General features: G+C 40.4%; 1 protein-coding gene across 5 annotated transcripts in view; it reads right to left on the reverse strand.

Moving 5' to 3' along the window:
• katnb1 (katanin p80 (WD repeat containing) subunit B 1) overlaps window positions 1–24,977 on the reverse strand; it is a 70,784-nt gene that overhangs the window by 11,404 nt on the left and 34,403 nt on the right. For 3 of the 5 annotated variants that reach the window (XR_011889232.1, XM_072279361.1, XM_072279359.1), the window contains exons 9-16: window positions 24,768–24,918; window positions 22,455–22,642; window positions 16,262–16,395; window positions 9,910–9,960; window positions 9,308–9,384; window positions 3,971–4,090; window positions 2,190–2,336; window positions 287–363 (exon numbers count right to left, since the gene is read on the reverse strand). Coding sequence is in view for 4 of the 5 variants with exons in the window: in XM_072279361.1 (XP_072135462.1) it covers window positions 287–363; window positions 2,190–2,336; window positions 3,971–4,090; window positions 9,308–9,384; window positions 9,910–9,960; window positions 16,262–16,395; window positions 22,455–22,642; window positions 24,768–24,918 (945 nt within the window). In the remaining variant the exon portion in view is untranslated. The remainder of the gene's footprint in view (window positions 1–286; window positions 364–2,189; window positions 2,337–3,970; window positions 4,091–9,307; window positions 9,385–9,909; window positions 9,961–16,261; window positions 16,396–22,454; window positions 22,643–24,767; window positions 24,919–24,977) is intronic. The other 2 variants (XM_072279360.1, XM_072279362.1) reach the window with 2 other exon arrangements.

A 24,977-nucleotide genomic window follows, 5' to 3' on the forward strand; every position in this document is an offset into this window, starting at 1 on the left:
ATCTATTATCCCAAATATCTTTCCCAGCAGTACATTTACCTCAGATTTAAAAACACCAATTGTTGAGGCATTCACAACTTTGGAAACTAGAATTTATATATCCATTATGAATGTTTAAAAATTATTTCCCAATTTCATTCTCAATTTGCCACACAAACATGATTCAATATTGAGGAATGTTAACAAGTTGAGCATGTTATCATAAACCATTATACCATTAAAGATATATACATTGATATAAAGAAAAGGTATAAAGAAATGGATAGCCTTCTAAGCAGATACATACGGTTTAAGGTTAATAATGTTCAAAATGTCTACAATAACTGCTAAGTCATTCATGGTCACTGCCGAGTCTATGGAAGTCTGTAATAAAAGAGATCACTGTTAGAACATACATCTGAATCCAGGTCAAAATATTAACTTCTCCAGAATACCTCACACCTGCAAGATCACATTGGTTTTATCATAAGTTTAGAACAGGAATAGCCTTGTGTCTGCTGAACTCAAAATCCTGAAGCAGTTTTATCAACAATATCAATCCAATTACAAATCAGAAGTTAGTTCCAACCGAAGGGCAGAGCTCAATCTCAGGACAATCTTTTGATATATGTTGCCATTAGAAATAATGATGATTCCCTGAAATAAAGTTCCACAGCCGAGATCTGTTAAGTATTGAACACATATTGTGCCATCCTTCACATTTACTATCTACAATGATTCAGTCAGTAGGGGATTAATCCAAACCTCTTCTAACACTGAACTAGGTAAAGTTAACCCAATCTCCATAGAATCATCTACCCATATTTTGCATTTTGTCAATTTTTACTTTTTCTGGACCTGGAAGTCATTGACAAATCCAGCACTTACTACCCACAAAGGTGGACGCGACCCACATTCTTAAACCACTGAAGTCCTCCCAGTGCCGTGGAGCAAGGTATTCTAACACACCACCTGCATGACAAAGGAACACTTACACATTCCCAAGTCAAGACAGTGTATGAATTAACGGGGGAAATTTGAACAACACCACTATTTGTTGAATTCATATGTGGAAATGGATTGTTTTCTGCTAATCATCATTACTTGTAGTATTACAGTGACGACCTTGAAAAGCCAGTTTGTTTTCTTCTTGGGTATGCAAGCCAGAAATTGCAGAAGACACCATCTTGTACAAGTTGTAGAATATTCATAATAAATTTGTACTTCCACTCTATTAATTATTCAGATTATGACATGAGAGTTGAATGGCTGGCTAACAACTTTCCCATCAAGTAAAATGTTGTCTCATTGGTTCAGCTCTATCTCATCCAAATAATAAAACTTGGCAGTTAAAGTATGTAAAGACGAGGAAATCTGCAGATGCTCGAATTTCAAGCAACACACATAAAAGTTGCTGGTGAATGCAGCAGGCCAAGCAGCATCTATAGGAAGAGGTACAGTCGACGTTTCGGGCCGAGACCCTTCGTCAGGACTAACTCAAAGAAGAGCTAGTAAGAGATTTGAAAGTGGGAGGGGGAGGGGGAGATCCGAAATGATAGGAGAAGACAGGAGGGGGAGGGATGGAGCCTAGAGCTGGACAGTTGATTGGCAAAAGGGACAGGAGGTCTAGGGAGAAAGAAAGGGGGGGGAACCCAGAGGATGGGCAAGGGGTATAGTGAGAGGGACAGAGGGAAAAAAAGGAGAGAGAGAAAAAAAAAGTGTGTATATAAATAAATAACGGATGGGGTACGAGGTGGAGGTGGAGCATTAGCGGAAGTTTGAGAAGTCAATGTTCGTGCCATCAGGTTGGAGGCTACCCAGACGGAATATACGGTGTCGTTCCTCCAACCTGAGTGTGGCCTCATCCTTACAGTAGAGGAGGCCGTGGATCGACATATCAAAATGGGAATGGGACGTGGAACTAAAATGCGTGGCCACTGGGAGATCCTGCTTTCTCTGGCAAAAGTTAAAGTACGTGTCCGTCTGTCTATGAAAAATTTTCCAATTTATTCCATCTCAAATCACAGTCATTCAAATGAAAAACAAAAACTGCACAGGTCGATCAAAAGCTTCAATCAAACAATATTCTTCCACATAGTATGATTTATGCCACTACCCTCACACTGCTAAATCTCAGTTAAGTGAAATCAAGATGAGAAAATGGAAAATTTGCTGATGTGTTAATTTCTATCGATAGTCACCGCACTGACCTTGATATCTCCAGTGCTCCAAACAGCCCTCACTGTGTCTAAATTCTTGAATCGACTTTTTAATACAACACACATAGTATCGTGTCCTTTCTGGATTTGGCTCACAGCATCTTCATCGGTCAAATCTGCCAATTTATTATTCTGGGACTGAAAAAAGTATACAGCACAAATCAAAATTTTACAAAAAGCCATTAGATTTGGCAAAATAAAAGAAAGCTCCAAAATACAAATGATTAAGCACAAGACAGCAAAAGACAAGAGTCAGCAGATGCTGGAAAACTGAAAGAAAAAAAAGCAAACTTATGGAGGTTCTGAATGATAGTCAACTGGCTATCTTGCCTCTGCTCACAGTACAGGTGAAGAGATTTGACCCGAAATCTCAAATGCCTATTTCCCTGCACAGAGAGTAGCTGACCTACTTAGTTTTAAGCAAGAGATATAGTTGGGATTAATAGGCACGTACTTGAGGAAATTACTGGCAATCTTTCACTGTATTTATAAATCAACCCAGATGGTGGATGGTAAACCCTATATCCAGGTTTGCTGATGACATAGAAAAGCGGCACTGCAAGTGTAGGTCAAAGAGATATTGACTATGTTAATGAGTAAAACGGCAAATTAATTTAGACAGGAATAAGAGAAGAACCCAACTAAGGAAAGAGATATCTTCTTAATTTATGAAAACCTGGAAACAAAGTATATCCAGAGATACTGATGTCCACTTTCCTAAGGCAATAAAATATAACAAAAATGGTGCAGAATGTAATTTAAAAGCTTCTAATGGAATGATGGTTTTTGCATCTAGATGACTAACATACAAGGTGATTAAAAAACTTTTTGCCAGAATGATACAAAATCCTGACTAGATCACACCTCAGGAAGGATATCTCAGATGAATCTGCTTTAAATCTTTGATCTAAAACATCAACTCTGGAAGTTGAAGAGATTTACCAGAATGTCACCTGGGTTTAATGACCAAATTATGACAGATATTACAAACTACGCTTGTATTCTTTGGAAATTAGAAATATGTCTAGACTTGATCAAAGTTTTCAATATATTAAGGGCTCTAACAGAACAAGTAAAGAAAATAGATGCACAAATAGAGCCTGGGATTAGGGCAGAGTTTTGAATTTGAGGAAGACCTTGTTTAAAAGAAATAAGGATACACTTGTCCAAATAGAATGACAGAACTTTATAATTCTTCTATTAAGAATAATTGATGCCACAACAAATGTTACTATTTACATCACAGATCAGCAATGAATAATTGATATTAATTTGTACCAGCACCTCTGGTTTTCTATCCACTGCTACCCTTCCTGCCAATTAGAAAGCAAGAAATAACAATTTTTTTTCTTTTTTTTTTAAGTTTAGTTGATTATCACCTCTCTTTTTTAGTTTAGTTGATTAACACTGTTTAGGTTATGTTTTTTGGGGGGGATATATTTTTATTTTTTTTCCTTTTTCATGATTTTTTTAAAGATATTTTTCCTTGTTTTATATTGTTCATCTGTATCCTGTATGATTGGGAGATTTAACATTCAAGTGTCAACTGGGCTTATATTTAACTATGTCAATTACAACAATGTATTCCCAATAACTTTGTATCAATATTATGCTATGTTTATTATTATGAAACTAATAAAAAGATTGAAGGGGGGGAGAGAGGCGGGGGAGAGAAAAAAAGAATGAAGGAAAAAAAATTCAAACACTACATCCCATCAGCTGCCATGGTGGTACAGCAAATAATTTATCCAAAAGATAAATAGCCCACTTACTGGGAGAAAATCTGCTGCCTTCAAACCGATGGGTTCATTTTTGGCAATTGGAATTATTGCTGCTTCAGGCCGGTTGTTGGGAGTGGAAGCTGCTGCTGGAGAAAAGTTCAGCTGATCTGCCTGAATAAGAACACATTCAATAGTCTAATAACCTCCATGTTATTCCTCACATCACAAATTACTTACTACAGAAGCTGAGAAGTCACAGGTTAAACAGTACATCAGCCACAGGATGCATCCAATGAAATAAATGGAGATCAAAATAGCAGCAGATACCTAGAAAAGACATTTTACAATAGAAAGCGTTAAAAGTCAAATTATTGATATTTAATGAAGTTTCACTAGAGATGGTACAAAACTTCACATCACCATTAAGAAAAAACTACTTTAAAGATTAAAAAAATGCCAGAGACTGATTAATTGACCTACTGATATTTTCACTGCTATTACAACAAAAAGGTTTGCATGTTGGCAGACCTGAAAATGATTGCATATTTTGATTCCTTAAATTTGATCCAATGTGTATACAAACATAAATTTGATCAGCTGTAATAGATCCATTTGCTGACTGGTGTCATATCATTCTTCTACCCTAACTGAAAGAAAATAGAGGACTTGCTCAATCAAAATACATTTCACAAAACCGCCCCAAAAATTAAAATTGACCTCTTTAATCCACTTGCCCAAAAATCTAAGCAGAATGTTTTTCACCTAAAATGATTTAAACTGAAATATAGAGAAGGATCAGAAAAAGGTTATGTCATGTTTCTTGCTGTGTGAGTCAACTTTTTAAAAAGGGCACAACAATGGTCATGCAGTCTGCCCACTCAGCTACGGAATCTACAAAAGCATTCCCTTATAATTCACCAAATTCCAATTTTCATTCTTTACAGTACCACACTTAATTTGTCTGGTTACAGCAATGTCTATAAAGAAAGGGCAAATCAAAACCCCAGTGAGCAACTCTTAATTCACATTGCAAACTGTTATTGATTTCATCAATACTTTGAAGAATTTTTTAAAAATTAAATTACTTGACATTTGGAAGATGCTGGACAGCACAATAAAGGGGATTTACTATCAAGAGATTTACTATCAAGTTTTCCAATTTAAAAAATCTTCACAATGGAGCTCACACTGGAATAAGAAGTAGGAGTAGGAGTAGGCCATTTGGCCCTTCGAGCCAGCTCCACCATTCAGTAAGATCAAAGCTGATCTGACCATGGATTCATCTCCATCTACCTGCCTTTTCCTCATAACCCTTAATTCCCCTACTATGTAAACATCTATCCAACCTTGTCTTAAGTATATTTATAGTGCCTCCACTGCTTCATTAGGCAGAGAATTTCACAAATTCACCACTCTTTAGGAAAAGCAGTTCTTCCTCATCTCAAACCTAAATCTACTCCCCCAAATCTTGAGGCTATGTCCCCCTAGTTCTACTCTCACCTATCAGTAGAAACAACTTTCCTGCCTCTATCTTATGTATCCCTTTCATAATTTTATGTTTCTACAAGATCTCTTCTCATTCTTCTGAATTCCAGCGAGTACAGTCCCAGGCGATTCAATCTCTCCTCATAGTCTAATCTCCTCATCTCTGGAATCAACCTGGTGAACCTCCTCTGCACCACCCCAAAGTCAGTATATTCTTCCTCAAGTCAGGAGACCAGGACTGCATGCTGTACTCCAGATGCAGCCTCACCTGTACCTTGTACAGTTGCAGCATAACCTCCCTGCTCTTAAATTCAATCCCTCTAGTAGTGAAGGCTAACATTCCATTTACCTTCTTGATAGCCTGCTGCACCTGCAAACCAACCGTTTGCGATTCACAGAACATAGAATAGTACAGCACAGTACAGGCCCTTCAGCCCACAATGTTGTGCCGACCGTCAAACCCTGCCTCCCATATAAGCCCCCACCTTAAGTTCCTCCATATACCTGTCTAGTAGTTTCTTAAACTTCACTGGTGTATCTGCCTCCACCACTGACTCAGGCAGTGCATTCCATGCACCAACCACTCTCTGAGTAAAAAACCTTCCTCTAATATCCCCCTTGAACTTCCCACCCCTTACCTTAAAGCCATGTCCTCTTGTATTGAGCAATGGTGCCCTGGGGAAGAGGCGCTGGCTATCCACTCTATCTATTCCTCTTATTATCTTATACACCTCTATCATGTCTCCTCTCATCCTCCTTCTCTCCAAAGAGTAAAGCCCTCCCTTAATCTCTGATCATAATGCATACTTTCTAAACCAGGCAGCATCCTGGTAAATCTCCTCTGTACTCTTTCCAGTGCTTCCACATCCTTCCTATAGTGAGGCGACCAGAACTGGACACAGTACTCCAAGTGTGGCCTAGCCAGAGTTTTATAGAGCTGCATCATTACATCGCGACTCTTAAACTCTATCCCTCGATTTATGAAAGGTAACACCCCATAAGCTTTCTTAACTACACTATCCACCTGTGGGGCAACTTTCAGGAATCTGTGGACATGTACCCTGAGATCCCTCTGCTCCTCCACACTACCAAGTATCCTGCCATTTACTTTGTACTCTGCCTTGGAGTTTGTCCTTCCAAAGTGTACCACCTCACACTTCTCCGGGTTGAACTCCATCTGCCACTTCTCAGCCCACTTCTGCATCCTATCAATGTCTCTCTGCAATCTTTGACAATCCTCTACACCATCTACAACACCACCAACCTTTGTGTTGTCTGCAAGCTTGTCAACCCACCCTTCTACCCCCACATCCAGGTCATTAATAAAAATCATGAAAAGTAGAGATCCCAGAACAGATCCTTGTGGGACACTACTAGTCACAATCCTCCAATCTGAATGTACTCCCTCCACCACCATCCTCTGCCTTCTGCAGGCAAGCCAATTCTGAAACAACACACATAAAAGTTGCTGGTGAACGCAGCAGGCCAGGCAGCATCTCTGGGAAGAGGTGCAGTCGACGTTTTAGGCCGAGACCCTTCGTCAGGACTAACTGAAAGAAGAGTGAGTAAAGGATTTGAAAGTTGGAGGGGGAGGGGGAGGGGGAGATCCAAAATGATAGCAGAAGACAGGAGGGGGAGCCAAGAGCTGGACAGGTGATAGGCAAGAGGGATACGAGAGGATCATGGGACAGGAGGTCCGGGAAGAAAGACAAGGAATCCATCTGGCCAAACTTCCCTGGATCCCATGCCTTGTAACTTTCTGAATAAGCCTACCGTGTGGAACCTTGTCAAATGTCTTACTAAAATCCATATAGATCACATCCACTGCACTACCCTCATCTATATGCCTTGTCACCTGCTCAAAGAACTCTATCAGGCTTGTTAGACACGATCTGCCCTTCACAAAGCCATGCTGACTGTCCTTGATCAGACCATGATTCTCTAAATGCCTATAGATCCTATCTCTGAGAATCTTTTCCAACAGCTTTCCCACCACAGACGTAAGGCTCACTGGTCTATAATTACCTGGACTATCCCTACTACCTTTTTTGAACAAAGGGACAACACTCGCCTCCCTCCAATCCTCCGGTACCATTCCCGTGGACAACAAGGACATAAAGATCCTAGCCAGAGGCTCAGCAATCTCTTCTCTCGCCTCGTGGAGAAGCCTGGGGAATATTCCGTCAGGTCCTGGGGACTTATCTGTCCTAATGTATTTTAACAACTCGAACACCTCCTCTCCCTTAATATCAACGTGCTCCAGAACATCAACCTCACTCATATTGTCCTCACCATCATCAAGTTCCCTCTCATTGGTGAATACCGAAGAGAAGTATTCATTGAGGACCTCGCTCACTTCCACAGCCTCCAGGCACATCTTCCCACCTTTATCTCTATTGGTTCTACCTTCACTCCTGTCCTTTTTTTTCTTCACATAATTGAAGAATGCCTTGGGGTTTTCCTTTACCCTACTCGCCAAGGCCTTCTCATGCCCCCTTCTTGCTCTTCTCAGCCCCTTCTTAAGCTCCTTTCTTGCTTCCCTATATTCCTCAATAGACCCATCTGATCCTTGCTTCCTAAACCTCATGTATGCTGCCTTCTTCCACCTGACTAGATTTTCCACCACAAGCACTCCCAAGTCCCTCTACACAGCAGCATGCTGCACTTTTTTACCATTTAAATAATAATCCAATTTTTCTTCCAAAGTGGATAACCTCGTATTTACCAATATTGTACTCCATCTGCCAGACCCTTATACCTGAGCAATTATGCAAGAATGTTGTTGGGAATTTGAGAAGACCCACTGTTGAAAAATCCTATAAACCACCTGTTTATTGAATGACTGACATCTTTTTAGAAAGACATCAGGAACTTATTGACCACTAAAATCAAACCAAAGCTGTATCAATACAATGTCAATGAGTAATCTCTTTACAGTGTTTAGTCAACAAAATATGAATAAAGGCTGCTATCAAAAGATTGCCCTGAATATTACAAGACGTCTTGTGTGACTGACCCGCTCCTAGAACAAAGGGAATAGATCAGGAACAGGACAAATTGCTCTGCCATTCAGGGCCTTAAATATTTGACCAACCTAATACCCTGCACCTTCGAATTTCCCTTGGCGTCCAAAAACCATCAAACTCAGGCATATATCTGATGAAATCAGGGGACAACGTCTCAATAAATGAAGATTGTGAACCTTTGGAATTTTTTGCTCCAGTGGTCACTCAGTTGATCAGTGTGTTTATAGCTAAGATCAATACATTTTTGAACTCTAAAGTAATGAAGGAATGAGGGTCTATCAGGAAAGTAGACTAGAAATTAAGGATCAGCCATGATCTTACTGAATGGAGAATGTTAAAGTATGTGCCAGGCCCGCCCCAATTTTTTCATTATGACACAATTTTAAACCCCAAATCCTCTGGCACATCTCGGAGAGAAAACTGTAACGAGGATCTCAAGCAGGTGCAGTAACAAATCCTAGACTTTTGACCTCTAGGGCTCTAAACTGATGACTACAGTTGAATTGGGCAAAGGAGTGAAATTATGCTGATGTTTAATGGTATCTAATAGTAACCAAAAACAAATTTGACTGTGTATACCATAGTTAGGACTGCTTTAACTGAGAAAGAGTATAATTCATTCACAAACTGATTTGAATCCAGCAGCAGATGACTGGGCCTCTATTAACTTCCCAATTCAGTGGATAAATGGGGCAAGTAGTGCAAGGCTAATCCAAACACAAAAGGAGATGCAAAATCTCGTAGTTGATTTGTTTTGAAAAACTGAATAGAATGTATGAACCCTGTATACGTACCAGATTTTGGAACTATTGAATGTATAGACTAGAGAAGTTATTTAATGATTTATGATCAAGGTCTTTCAAACAGCATTACAGACCTGTAATCTCTTTACTGTGGTAGTGTGCATCTCTGTTGGAGGAGTCACTTTGTCAGATTCCTTTACTGAAATGGTATCTACACAGAAAAAATCCATCATGCAGTGTGAACAAAACATACACAAAGAAGAGCACTTAACAGCAACATCACTGACCATGAATTAAACAATATTTGAAACTACATACAAGGTAATTACCAAAAGATATTGCCATTTGTAGACGTTTGATTATTTAGTATCCTCTCAGAATAAAAAAAAAACTGGAAAAGTTTGAAAGAAAGAGACAACAAAAGGTGTTCAATCTTTTAACTGGAAGGGGAGAAGAAAAACATTACTTCATAAAATTTGAGAATCCACTCCATATGGTTAAACATCAAAAACAAAGGAACAAGGACAATGCGAATGGAAACAATAGCTTGCAGTTAAGATCAATTACGTAGTAAGCTGCCATCTAGTGTGCACATGGAAACATGTTCAACACATCATAGAAACTGGGATAATAATTAAAAAGGCTACAACTCTGCCCAATGCTAGAGAAAAAAAATGATGAAACTCACACAACACCTATAGACCACAAACACAAAAATTTTCCAAAACGGACCTACCATCTTCTGGTGGAGCAGGGAATGGATCAGATCGCCGAGGTGGAGTTCGAGCTGTCAGAAAAACACCAAGGCGGCAACAATATTTCACAATATACTTACAAACACTTTGCTTTAAATTTAACAAAATAACTGTTTATATCCTGTTAAAAGGATTTTATAATTAGCACATTTAAAAGTTTTTGTATATAATTTGGTACAACGGTATGCCACTGAATTTGATACTGCAGCTACATAATATTTGAGGTCCCATAACTCTGGGTTCTCCATATGCTGCCTAGAGAATGCCGATTCAATAATGCAAGCACAATTCAAAGGTAGTTTGATACAATTAATCTCATTTTGACTGCAATTATCAATGACAAGATGGGATTCACAATCTACTTCATTATGATTTTGCACCTCACGGTCTACTTGCACTGCACTTGCTCTGTAGCTATTGCACTTCATTCTGCATTCTGTTATTGTTTTACCTTGCTCTATCTCAATGCAGTGTGTACTAATTTGATTGTATGAACAGTAATGCGAGACAAGCTTGTCACTGTACCTTGATGAACCAGGGACATAAGCACATGGTTGCCATATGGTGGAAATAGAGAATATTAGAACATAGAACAGACACTTTGGCCCACAACGCTTGTGCCAGCCAGGATATCAAATTAAGCTAATTCCATCTGCCTGCATCCTTCCATTCCCTGCACGTTAATATGCCTGTGCAGACGCCTCTTAAACTGTATTATCATATCTGCTTCCACCATCGCCCCAGCAGTGCACCTCAGGCAAAAATCTCACCCCACACAACGTCATTTAAGATTGTGTTCTTTATCATTGTTTAAAGTGCACTACAATTTAAATCAATTACCTAAATTCATAAGAAGTGTCAAAAGTAAGAATGTTTGTACTTCCAAGAGACTGTCTTCAATGTACACAAATCCAATCTTTCATTTTCAAAGAAACTGATAAATTAATAAATGTCATCAAACATCATTTGATTTTAATTGCATGTTAATTGCATCTCACACTTTGAAGGAGACACTTCAGAAATTATTTCTATGAAGAACACTTTCTACAAATACTCAAATACCAGAAAGCAATTATTCACCAAAATGCTTTCAATGACTTTCATAAAATCCTTTACATTTAAACATGATCAACAGGCTTGGATGGAGTGACATTTGTAAACTGTGTCCAATATAAATGCAAGAGCATTGAGAATCGATTCCTCTATCAGTAAACAGACGGAACTAGTCGAGAAGGTGCAACAATGGACCTCCTTCTGACAAATGAGGTAGGGCAAGTGCCAGAAGTGTCAGTCAGTGAGTAATCTGAGTTCCAATAAACAAAATTCTATTTGTTGTAAAACAGTTTGGAGAAGGATACAACCAGTTCACAGGTTAAGGTCCTGAAATGAGGCAGAGTAAATTTAGGAGGGATTTAGCAGGATCTTGCAGTGAGTAAATGGGTTAAGTTCTTTGTAGGGAAAAGTGTATCTGTCATGTGGGAGGCCTTTAAAAATGTGATGTTAAGAGGTCAAGGCCTACATGTTCCTGTTAGAGTGAAGGGCAAGACGGTCAGGCTTCAGGAACACTGGTTGATGAGCCTCCAATTAAGAAAAAGAGGGAGGCATACACTGCTCAGAAACAATTACGAATTGGTGTATCTCTTGATGACTAGAAATGTAGGAGTGCACTTAAGAGAGATGTCAGGAGGGAAAAAGGAGGATATGGGAATACTCTAGCAGGTAAGACAACGTATAATGCCAAGAAGTAATCTATAGGTATATTAAAAGGGTGGCTCGGGAGAGAATAAAAGACCAGCATTGTCACCTGTACGTGGAACGAAAGGAAATCAATGACACAAGAGATTCTGCAGATGCTGAAAATCCAGAGCAACACACACACAAAATGCTGGAGGAACTCAGTAGCTTAGACATGTCTATGGAAGGAAATGAACAGTCGCTGTTTTGATCTTTAATAAAGATTTCTCTTCAGTGTTTACTGTAGAGAAAACGATACAAGCAAAGAAAATAGGGGAAATGAGTAGTGTTGTCTCGGACTGCATATGAATTAACGATAGGAGGTACTGAAGGCTTTAAAGTCCAAGGTCTGACTTTATGGGAAGGTACAGAAGAAATAACAGAGGCCTTTGCAGATATTTTTGCTTAATTTCTGGCCACAGGTGAGGGTCCAGAGGACTGCAGAGTAGCTAATGTGGTAGCATTGTTTTAAAAAAAAGCAAGAACAAACTAGGAAACAACAGGCCAGTGAGCCCAACAATGGCAAATTGCTGAGACAGGATCCACCAACATTTGGAAAGACAGGGCCTGATTCAGGACAGTCAGCACTGCTTTGTACGTGGAAAGTTACATCTGACAAAATTCTTGGAGTACTGTGCTGTACTATTCTATGTTCTATGTTCTATAACAAGGTGCATAGATGAGGGTGGAGGAATGGATGTTGTCCATACGAACTTTAGCAAGGCCTTTGACAATGTCCTCACAGCAAGATGTCTGTAATATTAAGTTGCATGGAGTCTAGGGATGGATAGTAAATTAGATTCATAATTGGTTCAGTGATGCAAAGCAGAGGGTGACAGTTGATGCTTGTTTCTTGGACTGGAGGCCCATGATTCATAATGTGCCTCAGGGATTGGTGTTGGGGCCTATGTTGTTTGCAATTCATATGAGCAATTTGGATGCAAGATGTGGTTAGTAACTCTGCCGATGATACAGGTCGACCTTCACTAATCCGGCACCACTGGGACCTGAGGAGTGCCAGATTTGTGAAAATGCCGAATTACGGAAGGATCACATTAAGCATATTCAGTGCCGGATTATCAGAGGAACCAGATTACAGGTAGTCAGATTAGTGAAGGTCAACCTGTACTAAAATAGGTGGTGGTATAGGTAGTGTTCAAGATTAGGAAAAATTACAGGAAGACTGTTCAGCTGAGGATTGACAAAAGGCTTTCAATCCCGATAAATGTGAGTAATTACATTTTGGGAGATAAATGAGGGCAAGTTCAAAGTAAATTATCAAAGGACACATGTCACCATATACTACCTTGAGATTTGTTTTCTAGGAGGCATTTACAGGAAAATAAACTACAATAGAATTTATGAAAAACTGTAAGTAACAAAAGACTGAGAAAAACTAATGTGCAAAAGACAAATTGTGAAAATAATAAAGTAAATAAATACTAAGTTGTAGAATTCTTGAAAGTGAGTCTGTAGGTTGAGTGAATTTATCCAAGCTGGTTCAGGAACCTGATGATTGCTCGTGAACCTGGGGGTATGGGACCCAAATATCCTAAACCTCCTAGCTGATGGTAGTAGCAAGAAGAGAGCATTGTCTGCATGATGGGGATACTTAATGATGGAACCTGCTTTCTTGTAGCAGCACACCTTGGAAATGTGCTCAGCAATGGGGAAAGCTTTTCCTGTGATGGACTGGGCTGAATCCACACTTTCTGCAGACTTTTCTATTCCTGAACATTGGTGTTTTCATACCAGGCCGTGATGCAACCATTCAGGATACTCTCCACTGTGCATCTATAGAGGTTTGACAAATGTAGGTTCCCTACAGACAGAAACAGGTGAATTGATTATGGGGAACAAGGACATGGCAGACCAATTGAATAACTACTTTGGTTCTGTCTTCACTAAGGAGGACATAAATAATCTTCCAGAAATAGTAGGGGACAGAGGGTCTAGTGAGATGGAGGAACTGAGGGAAATACATGTTAGTAGGGAAGTGGTGTTAGATAAATTGAAGGGATTAAAGGCAGGTAAATCCCCAGGGCCAGATGGTCTGCATCCCAGAGTGCTTAAGGAAGTAGCCCAAGAAATAGTGGATGCATTAGCAATAATTTTTCAAATCTCTTTAGATTCTCGACTAGTTCCTGAGGATTGGAGGGTGGCTAATGTAACCCCGCTTTTTAAAAAAGGAGGGAGAGAGAAACCAGGGAATTATAGACTGGTTAGCCTAATATCAGTGGTGGGGAAAATGCTAGAGTCAGTTATCAAAGATGTGATAACAGCATATTTGGAAAGCAGTGAAATCATCGGACAAAGTCAGCAAGGATTTGTGAAAGGAAAATCATGTCTGACGAATCTCATAGAATTTTTTGAGGTTGTAACTAGTAGAGTGGATAGGGGAGAACCAGTGGATGTGGTATATTTGGATTTTCAAAAGGCTTTTGACAAGGTCCCACACAGGAGATTAGTGTGCAAACTTAAAGCACACGGTATTGGGGGTAAGGTATTGATGTGGTTAGAGAATTGGTTGGCAGACAGGAAACAAAGAGTGGGAATAAACGGGACCTTTTCAGAATGGCAGGCAGTGACTAGTGTGGTACCGCAAGGCTCAGTGCTGAGACCCCAGTGTTTACAATATATATTAATGACTTAGATGAGGGAATTAAATGCAGCATCTCCAAGTTTGCGGATGACACGAAGCTGGGCGGCAGTGTTAGCTGTGAGGAGGATGCTAAGAGGATGCAGGGTGACTTAGATAGGTTAGGTGAGTGGGCAAATTCATGGCAGATGCAATTTAATGTGAATAAATGTGAGGTTATCCACTTTGGTGGCAAAAACAGGAAAACAGATTATTATCTGAATGGTGGCCGATTAGGAAAAGGGGAGGTGCCACGAGACCTGGGCATCATTATACACCAGTCATTGAAAGTGGGCATGCAGGTACAGCAGGCGGTGAAAAGGGCAAATGGTATGCTGGCATTCATAGCAAGAGGATTCGAGTACAGGAGCAGGGAGGTACTACTGCAGTTGTACAAGGCCTTGGTGAGACCACACCTGGAGTATTGTGTGCAGTTTTGGTCCCCTAATCTGAGGAAACACATTCTTGCCATAGAGGGAGTACAAAGAAGGTTCACCAGATTGATGGCAGGACTTTCATATGATGAAAGACTGGATCGACTAGGCTTATACTCTCTGGAATTTAGAAGATTGAGGGGGGGGATCTCATTGAAACGTATAAAAACCTAAAGGGATTGGACAGGCTGGATGCAGGACGATTGTTCCCGATGTGGGGTAAGTCCAGAACGAGGGGTCATAGTTTGAGGATAAAGGGGAAGCCTTTTAGGACCGAGATTAGGAAAAACTTCTTTACAAAGAGAGTGGTGAATCTATGGAATTCTCTGACACAGGAAACAGTTGAGGCCAGTTCATTGGCTGTATTTAAGAGGGAGTTAGATATGGCCCTTGTGGCTAAAGGGATCAGGGGTATGGAGGGAAGGCTGGTACAGGGTTCTAAGTTGGATGATCAGCCATGATCATACTGAATGGCGGTGCAGGCTCTAAGGGCCAAATAGCCTACTCCTGCACCTATTTTCTATGCTTGATAAAGTTTTAGATGGCATGCCATATCTACGCAAAGTTCTAAGAAAGTAGAGGTGTTGTTGTGCCTTCTTTATGATGGCACATACGCGCTGCCCTAGGACAGATTCTCTAATATGCTACCAACAGGGAATTTAAAAGTTACTGACATCCTCCACCTCGGATCCCCTATTGAGGAACATGGAACTCCTGTAATCAATAATCAGCTCTTTGATTTTGCTGGCATTGAGTGAGAAGTTATTGTTAATGTACCACTCATACAAAATTTCAATCTCCCTCCGAGACAAATAAAATTTATGCAGTGAAAGGTAGAGCTGTGGGGAGTGTCATGGAACACAGGACCCAGGAGTGCAAGTGCATAGCTCGCTAAACAGGGTGTCACAGGTAGATAAGAAAGTGAAGGTGTTGTTTGGTATGCTGGCCTTCATCAGTTAGGCTATTGAGTATCAGAATTGGGAAGATATATTGCAGTTATAAAGGGCATCGGTGAGGACACACTTGGAGCATTGTGTACCGGTCTGGTCAACCTGTTAAAGGATAGATATTTTTAAATTAGAAAACACTGCAGAAAAGATTTACCAGGATGCTGCCTGGGCTTGGGGTTCTAAATTACAAAGAAGGGTAACACAGACTAAGGCTTTAATCCCCAGAACATAGGAGATTGGGGGGGGGGGGTATTCTGATAGAGATATAGAAATCATGAGGGCATAGACAGGCTGAAAGCACATAGTCTTTTCCCCAGGGAAGAAATGCCTAAAATAAGAAGGCATAGGTTTAAAATCAGAGTGAGAGATTTAAAAGGGACATAAACAGAAATAGTGGTTGAGGCAGGCACATTAACAATACTTAAAAACTATCTAGGTAAGTACATGAATAGGAGAGCTTTAAAGGGTTACAGGTCAAAGGAGAGCAGATGGGACGAGCTTGCTAAGTAACACAGGATGAGCTTTTTTTCATGCTGTAGGCTCTATGCAGAAATATAAAGAGATGTGGTTTGCTGACCAATGGCATTGTGTGGCTGAAAGATCTCCTTGTATTCCTCTGGGTTTCGGATCTCTGCAGTCGACTCCTTGTCGTCCTTCTCCTCTTCTGCACCAGGGTTTCTTCCTTCATTCTCCAGCTCTTCTTTCACTTTGCTACCAAGAGAGAAAAAAAAAATGCATTTGGAAAGAGTAAATCAGAATAATTACAGTAGATGATCTCGATCAATCAACTTCATCCATAACATCTGGTACACTCCATGTGAAAACCCTTTACAGTGGTTCACAGGAGGAACACAAGTAAAGCCAGTGCTGAGGCATGGAAAGGTATTCATGGCAAAAGCTTAGTCAAAGAGACAGTTTTAAGGAGGAAGAACGGATATGGGCTGAAATTCTGCAGTAAGGGTTTGGCACAAATTATGGTCCTGAAAAATGGATTAATTTAGATATGAGCAGTTGACCAGATCTGTAGCAACAGAGACACGTCAAAGGAGCTTCAGGGTTGGAATATGTCATCTTCCTGTTTCTGTGCTGTACTTCCTTACGACTCTAAAGTTGCTGACCCGCTCGACCTCTGATCTTCCTGAGGACTGGCTCACGGACCGCTTGTTTCCTCCTCCTGAAATCAATAACCAGCTCTTTGGTCTTGCTGACATTGAGTGAGATGTTGTTGTTATGGCACCACTCAGCCAGATTTTCAATCTCTCTCCTATATGTTGATTTGTCTCCACCTTTGATTCTGCCTATGACAGTCTTGTCGTCAGCAAACTTGAATATGGCATAGGAGCTGCACTTAGCCACACAGTCACAAGTGTAAAGTGATTAGAGTAGGGGGCTAAGCACACAACCTTGTGGTGTTCCTGTGCTGATAGAGATCGTGGAGATGTTGTTGCCAATCTGAACTCACTGAGGTCTGCAAGTGAGGAAATCAAAGGTCCAATTGCACAAGGAGGTATTGAGACCAAGGTCTTGAGACTTATTGATTAGTTTTGAGGGGATGATGGTTTTGAATGCTGAGCTGTAGTTGATAAAGAGCATCCCTATGTACACACCTTTGCTGTCTAGATCTTCCAGGGTTGAGTGAAGATCCATTGAAATGGCATCTGCTGTGGACCTGTTGCTCCAGTAGGCATATTGGAGGGGATCCAAGTCACTTCTCAGGCTGAGGTTGATGTTTCATCTCCAACCTCTCAAAGCACTTCATCACAGTAGATGCAAGTACAACTGGACAAGTCTTTGAGGCAGGTTACCACATTCTTCTTAGGCACCCATTTAATTGAAGCCTGCTTGAAGCCGGTGGGTACCTCAGACTGCCGAAGTGAGAGGTTAAAGATCTCAGTGAACAGTCCAGCCAGTTGATCAGCACAGGATTTTAGTAACTGCCCAAATAACCCTACTGGGTCAGATACCTTTTGTGGGTTCACCCTCCTGAAGGCTGCTCATACGTCAGGTTTGGAAACTGAAATCACTGGATCATTAGGGACTTTGGGAGTTCGTGATGGTTCCTCTATGCTTTGACAGTCAAAGTGAGCATAGAAGCCATTGAGCTCTTCTGGAAGAGAAGCCCTTTTGTCACCTATGTCGCTTGATTTAACTTTATAAGAGGTGATGGTATTCAAACCCTGTCTCAATCGTCCAGCATCCTTCGTTGATTCAAGTTTGGTCCAGAATTAACACTAAACCTGCGAGTTGGTTTTCCAGAGATTATACCTGGACCTCTGGTAACTTTCTTGGTTACCATACTTGAATGCCTCTGATCTGGCCCTCAGCAGATTGCAGATCTCATGGTTCATCTAGAGATTCTGGTTGGGGAAGACTCCGAATGATTTTGTGGGGATACACTCATCTTTAACTGTTTTAGTAAAGTCCATGACAACCATGGTGTATTCATTTAGATCTACAGATGAGTCCCTGAATATGACCCAGTCCACGGACTCAAAGCAATCCCTTACCCGTTCCTCTACCTCCCGCGACCACCTCTTTATTGTCCTAATCTTTGGAGCTTTGCTCTTTAGCCTCTGCCTGGATGCAGGTAGAATAACATCCAAGTGATCTGATTTACCAAAATGCAGTCTGGACATGGCACAGTAGGCATTCTTTATCTTAGTATAACAGTGGTCTAGTGTGTTGAGACCTCTGGTCTACAGGTTATACATTGATGGTAGTTAAGCAGGACTTTCCTCAAGCAAGCCTGGTTGAAGACCCCAACTATGATTTGAAATGCTTCAGAGTGAACTGTTACTTGTTTGGAGACAGCATCACGCAGTATCTCAAGTGCTTGATCATATTTGGCCGCTGATGGTATGTAAACTACCGTCAGGATTATGAAGGAGAACTCTATCGGTAAATAGAACAGATGGCACTTGGCAATTCAAGTTGGGGGAGAAAAACACAAGTTTGACAAAACTGCTACATCAGAGCACCATCAAGAGTTTATTATGAAACACACACTTCCACCTTTTACTTGGGGATATTTGTTGATGATTCAGAATGATCCAGTCCATTCCCAACTCCTCAGCAAGTAAAGCAATCCAGAGATAAAGATAAATGGCAAATAATATTTGTGGCACAGAAGAGGCAAGTAAAGAAACCCCGGGTCTTCCCAATAACAATAACAGCATTGCATGGGGGCTAGATCCCCCCCAGCACAAATGGGCCATTCTAGCATCTGCAATGACAACTCAATTTCTGAAGTCTGCTGCTGATTAGTGTACAGAATAGTCCTCTCTCTTAAAATTGCAAGCCTAGTTCCCATAAGTGTTCTGGCAGTTTACTTGGACATATCGGAATCAGAATCAGGTTTATTATCACCGGCATGTGACATGAAATTTGTTAACTTAGCAGCAGCAGTTCAATGCAACACATAATCTAGCAGAGAGGAAAAAAATAATAATGATAATAAATAAAACAAAATAATAAATAAACAAGTAAATCAATTACGTAAATGACAGGAATTCTGCAGATGCTGGAAATTCAAGCAACACACATAAAAGTTGCTGGTGAAGGCAGCAGGCCAGGCAGCATCTGTAGGAAGAGGCGCAGTCGACGTTTCAGGCCGAGACCCTTCGTCAGGACTAACTGAGGGAAGAGTGAGTAAGGGATTTGAAAGTTGGAGGGGGAGGGGGAGATCCAAAATGATAGGGGAAGACAGGAGGGGGAGGGATGGAGCCAAGAGCTGGACAGGTGATAGGCAAAAGGGATACGAGAGGATCATGGGACAGGAGGTCCGGGAAGAAAGACGGGGGGGGGGGGGAACCCAGAGGATGGGCAAAGGGTATAGTCAGAGGGACAGAGGGAGAAAAAGGAGAGTGAGAGAAAGAATGTGTGTATAAAAATAAGAAACAGATGGGGTACAAGGGGGAGGTGGGGCCTTAGCAGAAGTTAGAGAAGTCGATGTTCATGCCATCAAGTTGGAGGATGGAATATAAGGTGTTGTTCCTCCAACCTGAGTGTGGCTTCACCTTTACAGTAGAGGAGGCCGTGGATAGACATGTCAGAATGGGAATGGGATGTGGAATTAAAATGTGTGGCCACTGGGAGATCCTGCTTTCTCTGGTGGACAGAGCGTAGGTGTTCAGCAAAGCGGTCTCCCAGTCTGCGTCGGGTCTCGCCAATATATAAAAGGCCACATCGGGAGCACCGGATGCAGTATATCACCACAGCCGACTCACAGGTGAAGTGTTGCCTCACCTGGAAGGACCGTTTGGGGCCCTGAATGGTGGTAAGGGTATGTGTAGCACTTGTTCCACTTACACGCTTACACGGATAAGTGCCAGGAGGGAGATCAGTGGGGAGGGATGGGGGGGACGAATGGACAAGGGAGTTGCGTAGGGAGCGATCCCTGCGGAATGCGGGGGGGGGGGGGAGATGTGCTTCGTGGTGGGATCCCATTGGAGGTGGCGGAAGTTACGGAGAATAATATGTTGGACCCGGAGGCTGCTGGGGTGGTAGGTGAGGTCCAGGGGAACCCTATTCCTAGTGGGGTGGCGGGAGGATGGAGTGAGAGCAGATGTACGTGAAATGGGGGAGATCAATTACGTATATTGAATAGATTTTTTAAAAACGTGAAAAAACAGAAATACTGTATATTTAAAAAAAAGTGAGGTACTGTCCAAAGCTTCAATGTCCATTTAGGAATCGGATGGCAGAGGGAAAAGAAGCTGTTCCTGAATTGCTGAGTGTGTGCCTTCAGGCTTCTGTAACTCCTACCTGATGGTAACAATGAGAAAAGGGCATGCCCTGGGTGCTGGAGGTCCTTAATCATGGATGCTGCCTTTCTGAGACACTGCTCCCTAAAGATGTCCTGGGTACTTTGTAGGCGAGTACCCAGGATGGAGATGACTAGATTTACCACCTTCTAAAGCTTCTTTCAGTCCTGTGCAAAAGTTCCCTACGAACCGCCCCCAAAAAAGTAGTGAACAGTAATTGAGCAAGATATACGTCATGCAGCTGTTCAAATATGATCATGTCTGATCTATGCTGGCCTCAACTCCTCTGCTATGCACTTCTCCATGCCTTTCCATTCCCTGCTATTAATATTTATCCACCTCCACTTTGTTTCTAGTAATCCAGCTTCCACCACCAGGACTACATTAGTCCTTCCTGCAATAAATTTTTCTCCATGAGATACCAAGCGATTTCACAATCTGCATTTCTGTCACAATAATAGATAGCTGCACACGCTAATATGTGATTTTAAAAAATAACTGCTCACAACAAAAGCCAAACAAGAAAGTACAAAACGGTTAATCATCTTTGAATGTATGAGTGGACAATTTATCTCCAATTTAGTAAGTTCCCACCATTACTGTAGCTTGTTTACAGGAAATTCCGTTCATTCTGATGAAGAATGAATGCAAAGGATACTGCAATCCAGAAGTATCCTGAGTGTATGCTGCGGTCCTGGATTTCAAAGATAGCTGAAATTCTACAACCTCAATTATTTTTGGGGAAAAAAGGGTATCATGGTATTAGTACAGGAAAGTGGTGCAGGACTAAAAGATCAAGATTATCTTACCAAATGGCACAATACTCCTCCTTTTATTTCTATGATCATATGTTCTAGTCAAGCCATCCAGTATAACAATGAAGCAACACCTGCTCGATGACCATCCGTTCTGATCAGACTACTTCCTGTCTGCTATACAGTTTCCACCACCCAATGTGACAGCACTGGAGCACTATCACTAACAAGTTTGTCTCTAAGTCATACATGATTAACCTAACAGCAGTGTGCCAGTGATGGCCAAATGTGAATTTAGAGGTATAGAACAAATTAAAATCCATTAAACGTGTTTCACTGTTACAAATGACCAGTTCAAAACTAAGAATAGGAACTTTAGACAGAGAGAAAAAAAACTCTCATTTTAATGGAGGGCTGTGAAGCTGTTGATTCATGGGTAACACTGTCTATGTTAATAATTAAAGCAGATCAAAGAATGATTCAAATAAATAGTTTAGGAAACTATGACACAAAAATTGGACAGGTACAAGAAATTAAAGACTCCTGTTCCTCTGTGAATAAACAGAAGCACTCACTTATTGCCCTAAACTGGCTTTCTCTATGCTACAAATTCCTAAGAATATAGAACAGTACAGGCACAATGTGTGCCAACTTATACAAACCTACTCCACAATTAATCCATCCCGTTGCTCCTATACAGCTCATAAACCTTATTTTTCTTACATCCATGTGTCTATCCAAGAGACATTTAACTGTCCCTATTGAATCAACCTCTAACACCACCCCCAGCTGCGCATTCCAGGCATCTACACCCGTGTCAATAACCTGCCTCTGACATTTCCCTTAAACTTTCCTCCCCTTACCTTTAAGAAATGTAATTCTAAGGGAAATGGTAAAGCATTATTCAACCCCATTCCAGATGAGCCACATTGTAACCTGCCAACATAAAGAAGCAGTTACAATTATGTTTTATCTGAAACTTTACAACTTCCAAAGTGCTTATTCCTTGCAAAGGATAGGGACTATAAAGGGAATTTTAAACTTATTCAAAGTAACCATCTTATTCACCTTCACCGTTAAAAGTGTTTCTTTTGATCATGGCACTTGGACAAACTTAAACCAATGCCCACACAGAAACAGCAAATAAACTAATAAAGCAAAACAAAAAGCAATGCCTAGAGTTGAACAACATCGATGAAAGGATTTGGAGATCTGGATTCCCCTTGGATTAATAATATAGAACATACTTTACCTTTGAGGTCTGCTGCATGTGGTTAAGGGCCGCTCATAGTTGCGTCTGAGTGCAGCTCCTTTCATTTCTGATAGATTGAAGAGTTTTTCATCTTCAATTGTGCCCTGGACAATTGAACCAGTCTTCTTCACTCTATTCAGATCCACCACAAATGTTGAGACTGTCACCTGACTGAATGAAGCTCCGATCTATTATGTAAACAAATCACAAAGATATGAAACAGAAGCTGAGGTAAAGAGTAAAGAACGCTTACCTTTTACATTAAAGATTACAGCAGTTGCTCAGGCAAACTTATATTATTTCACATACTACTATTGTAATGTGCAATTTTGCTAATCATTTAAAAAGGCTATTTAATAACCATTTATTTCAATTAACAACCTAAAGTACCATTACCAAGAACATGATAATCCACCGTATTGAATCAGATCTCAGTTCAATCCATTCAATTCAAAGCTTCAAGCCAAAATACAGATCACCCCTTTACAATACTACACAAATAGGAAACACAAGGTTTCCTGACAACTCAACAACAGTGCAGTTTAGTTCCAGTTCTGATTATTAAACTGCAAGAACATTAGTAGGAAATTAATTTTAAAATTGTTAATCTTTGGCACAATGTCAAACTCATGTTTTACATTTCTATAGAACCACCAAAACAACTATTCTGCTAAATCATTATGATTCATGAAGAAAAAGTACAATAACAGAAACAATTATAGTTATAGAGAAAGGTTGAATAGGTGACGACTTGATTCCCTTGGGTGCAAAAGGATGAGGGGAGATTTGATAGAGGCATAAAAAATTATGAGGAGCATAGATATGTAAGCAGGTTTTTTTTCCCCACTGAGGTTGGGTCAAAATTTGGGTGTAAGGAGAAATGTTTAAGGGGAACATGAGGAGAAACTTCTTCACTCAGAGTTTGGTGAGTCTGTGGAACAAGCTGTCAAGAGAGTAGTGGATGCAGGCTCAATTGCAATATTTAAGAGAAGTTTGGACAAGTACATGGATGGGAGGGGTATGCAGGGTTATGGTCTAGGTGCAGGTCTTTGAGACTAGCAGAGACTAGGTGGGTGTGTTTCTGTGCTATAGTGTTCTATAACTCTAGACACCCTGTTGCTAATCATAACCATTCTCTTTTAATGGAGTTATCAAAAACTACAAACAACACAAATCATCTGGGGACCTTTCTTACTCGTGTGATATCAGGAACTCATATCCAAGGAATTGTACAGTAATGATGAGCTACATTGGGTCATGACTGCTGAACATGATCTAAAAGCTCAATTCTTCCAAAAAAAAAAAAAATTGTCATCTTTTGGAGCAGCAACCCTGCAGCAGATATGCTGATAATCTGCATTTCTCTCTTCAACAAGGTGAAATAGGATAAAGGAATAAGGGATTATTTCCAAAAGCAATAGGAAAATAACTGACACCACAAATAAATTTCATTTCGCTCGCACACACCTTGCTTTTCTTCTTCCACATAATTTGATCCAACAGTTTTATAAATGGAGGCCATCAGTATCAGAATAAACATCTTCCAATGATTAATTTCTATTCACAGTTCATTTCATTGCAATCTAAAGCATCTCTGAATCTTTTGCAACATCAATACTACATTTTATAGACAGTGATCTGAAAAATATTAAATGAACCTCAGATATCTCAGTACTGAGTGAATTATTCTGAATAAGTACAAACAAACAGTTGCAATTTGTAAAACAAACTCTCAGAGAGACAAGACGAGTGAACAGTGAACTTATTTTAAGTGGTATTAATAAGAATTTTGGTCAGGACATTAGGGAATTTCCACAGAAAACCATAAAGAGAAAAATCATACTATAGGTCTGACAAACATGTATTACATAGAAATAGAAAAAGAAAATGCTGGAAATAGTCCTGTCAAGCATCAGTGAAGAGATACTTTTCAAAATGATAACCTTCCGTAAGAAATTGATCAAAGTTCACCTACTCTCTCCATTGATGGTGCCTTGATCAAGATTCTCTGTTTCTTTTTCACACTACCAGCATCAACAGTATTTTGCTAAAATGAACGTATATATCAGAATCAGATTTATTGTCACTGACATGTGTCGTGATATTTGTTGTTTTGTCAGTATTAATCCTTATAGCATTCATCTGTTACGTTAATCTCTTTTGCTTAGCAGTGCAAAATTCTCTTGGTGTATTAACTCCACATAACTAAGGTGTACAGCATTTTAATTACTATATGAAATTCTATTACTTGACTGGACTCATCCTAACTGTTCATCTTATACTGTTCAACACCCATAATTGTACAGGACATACCAACTGATTGGAACAGATGGCAAGGTCTGCTGCTCTGCCCCAATTAACAGGAAGTACATCAAAACAACGTGGAGGTTCCCATCCATATACATGCAATGAATCCTGAGATCCGCTGTATAGACAGCAACCATCTGGATTGAACAAAATACACCTGAAACAGATAGAGAATGGGAAAAGTATCAACAGTTTTGTCAATGGCAAAATCATTTC

Source organism: Mobula birostris, chromosome 15 (assembly GCF_030028105.1).
Source record: "Mobula birostris isolate sMobBir1 chromosome 15, sMobBir1.hap1, whole genome shotgun sequence".
Lineage (NCBI taxonomy): Eukaryota > Metazoa > Chordata > Chondrichthyes > Myliobatiformes > Myliobatidae > Mobula > Mobula birostris.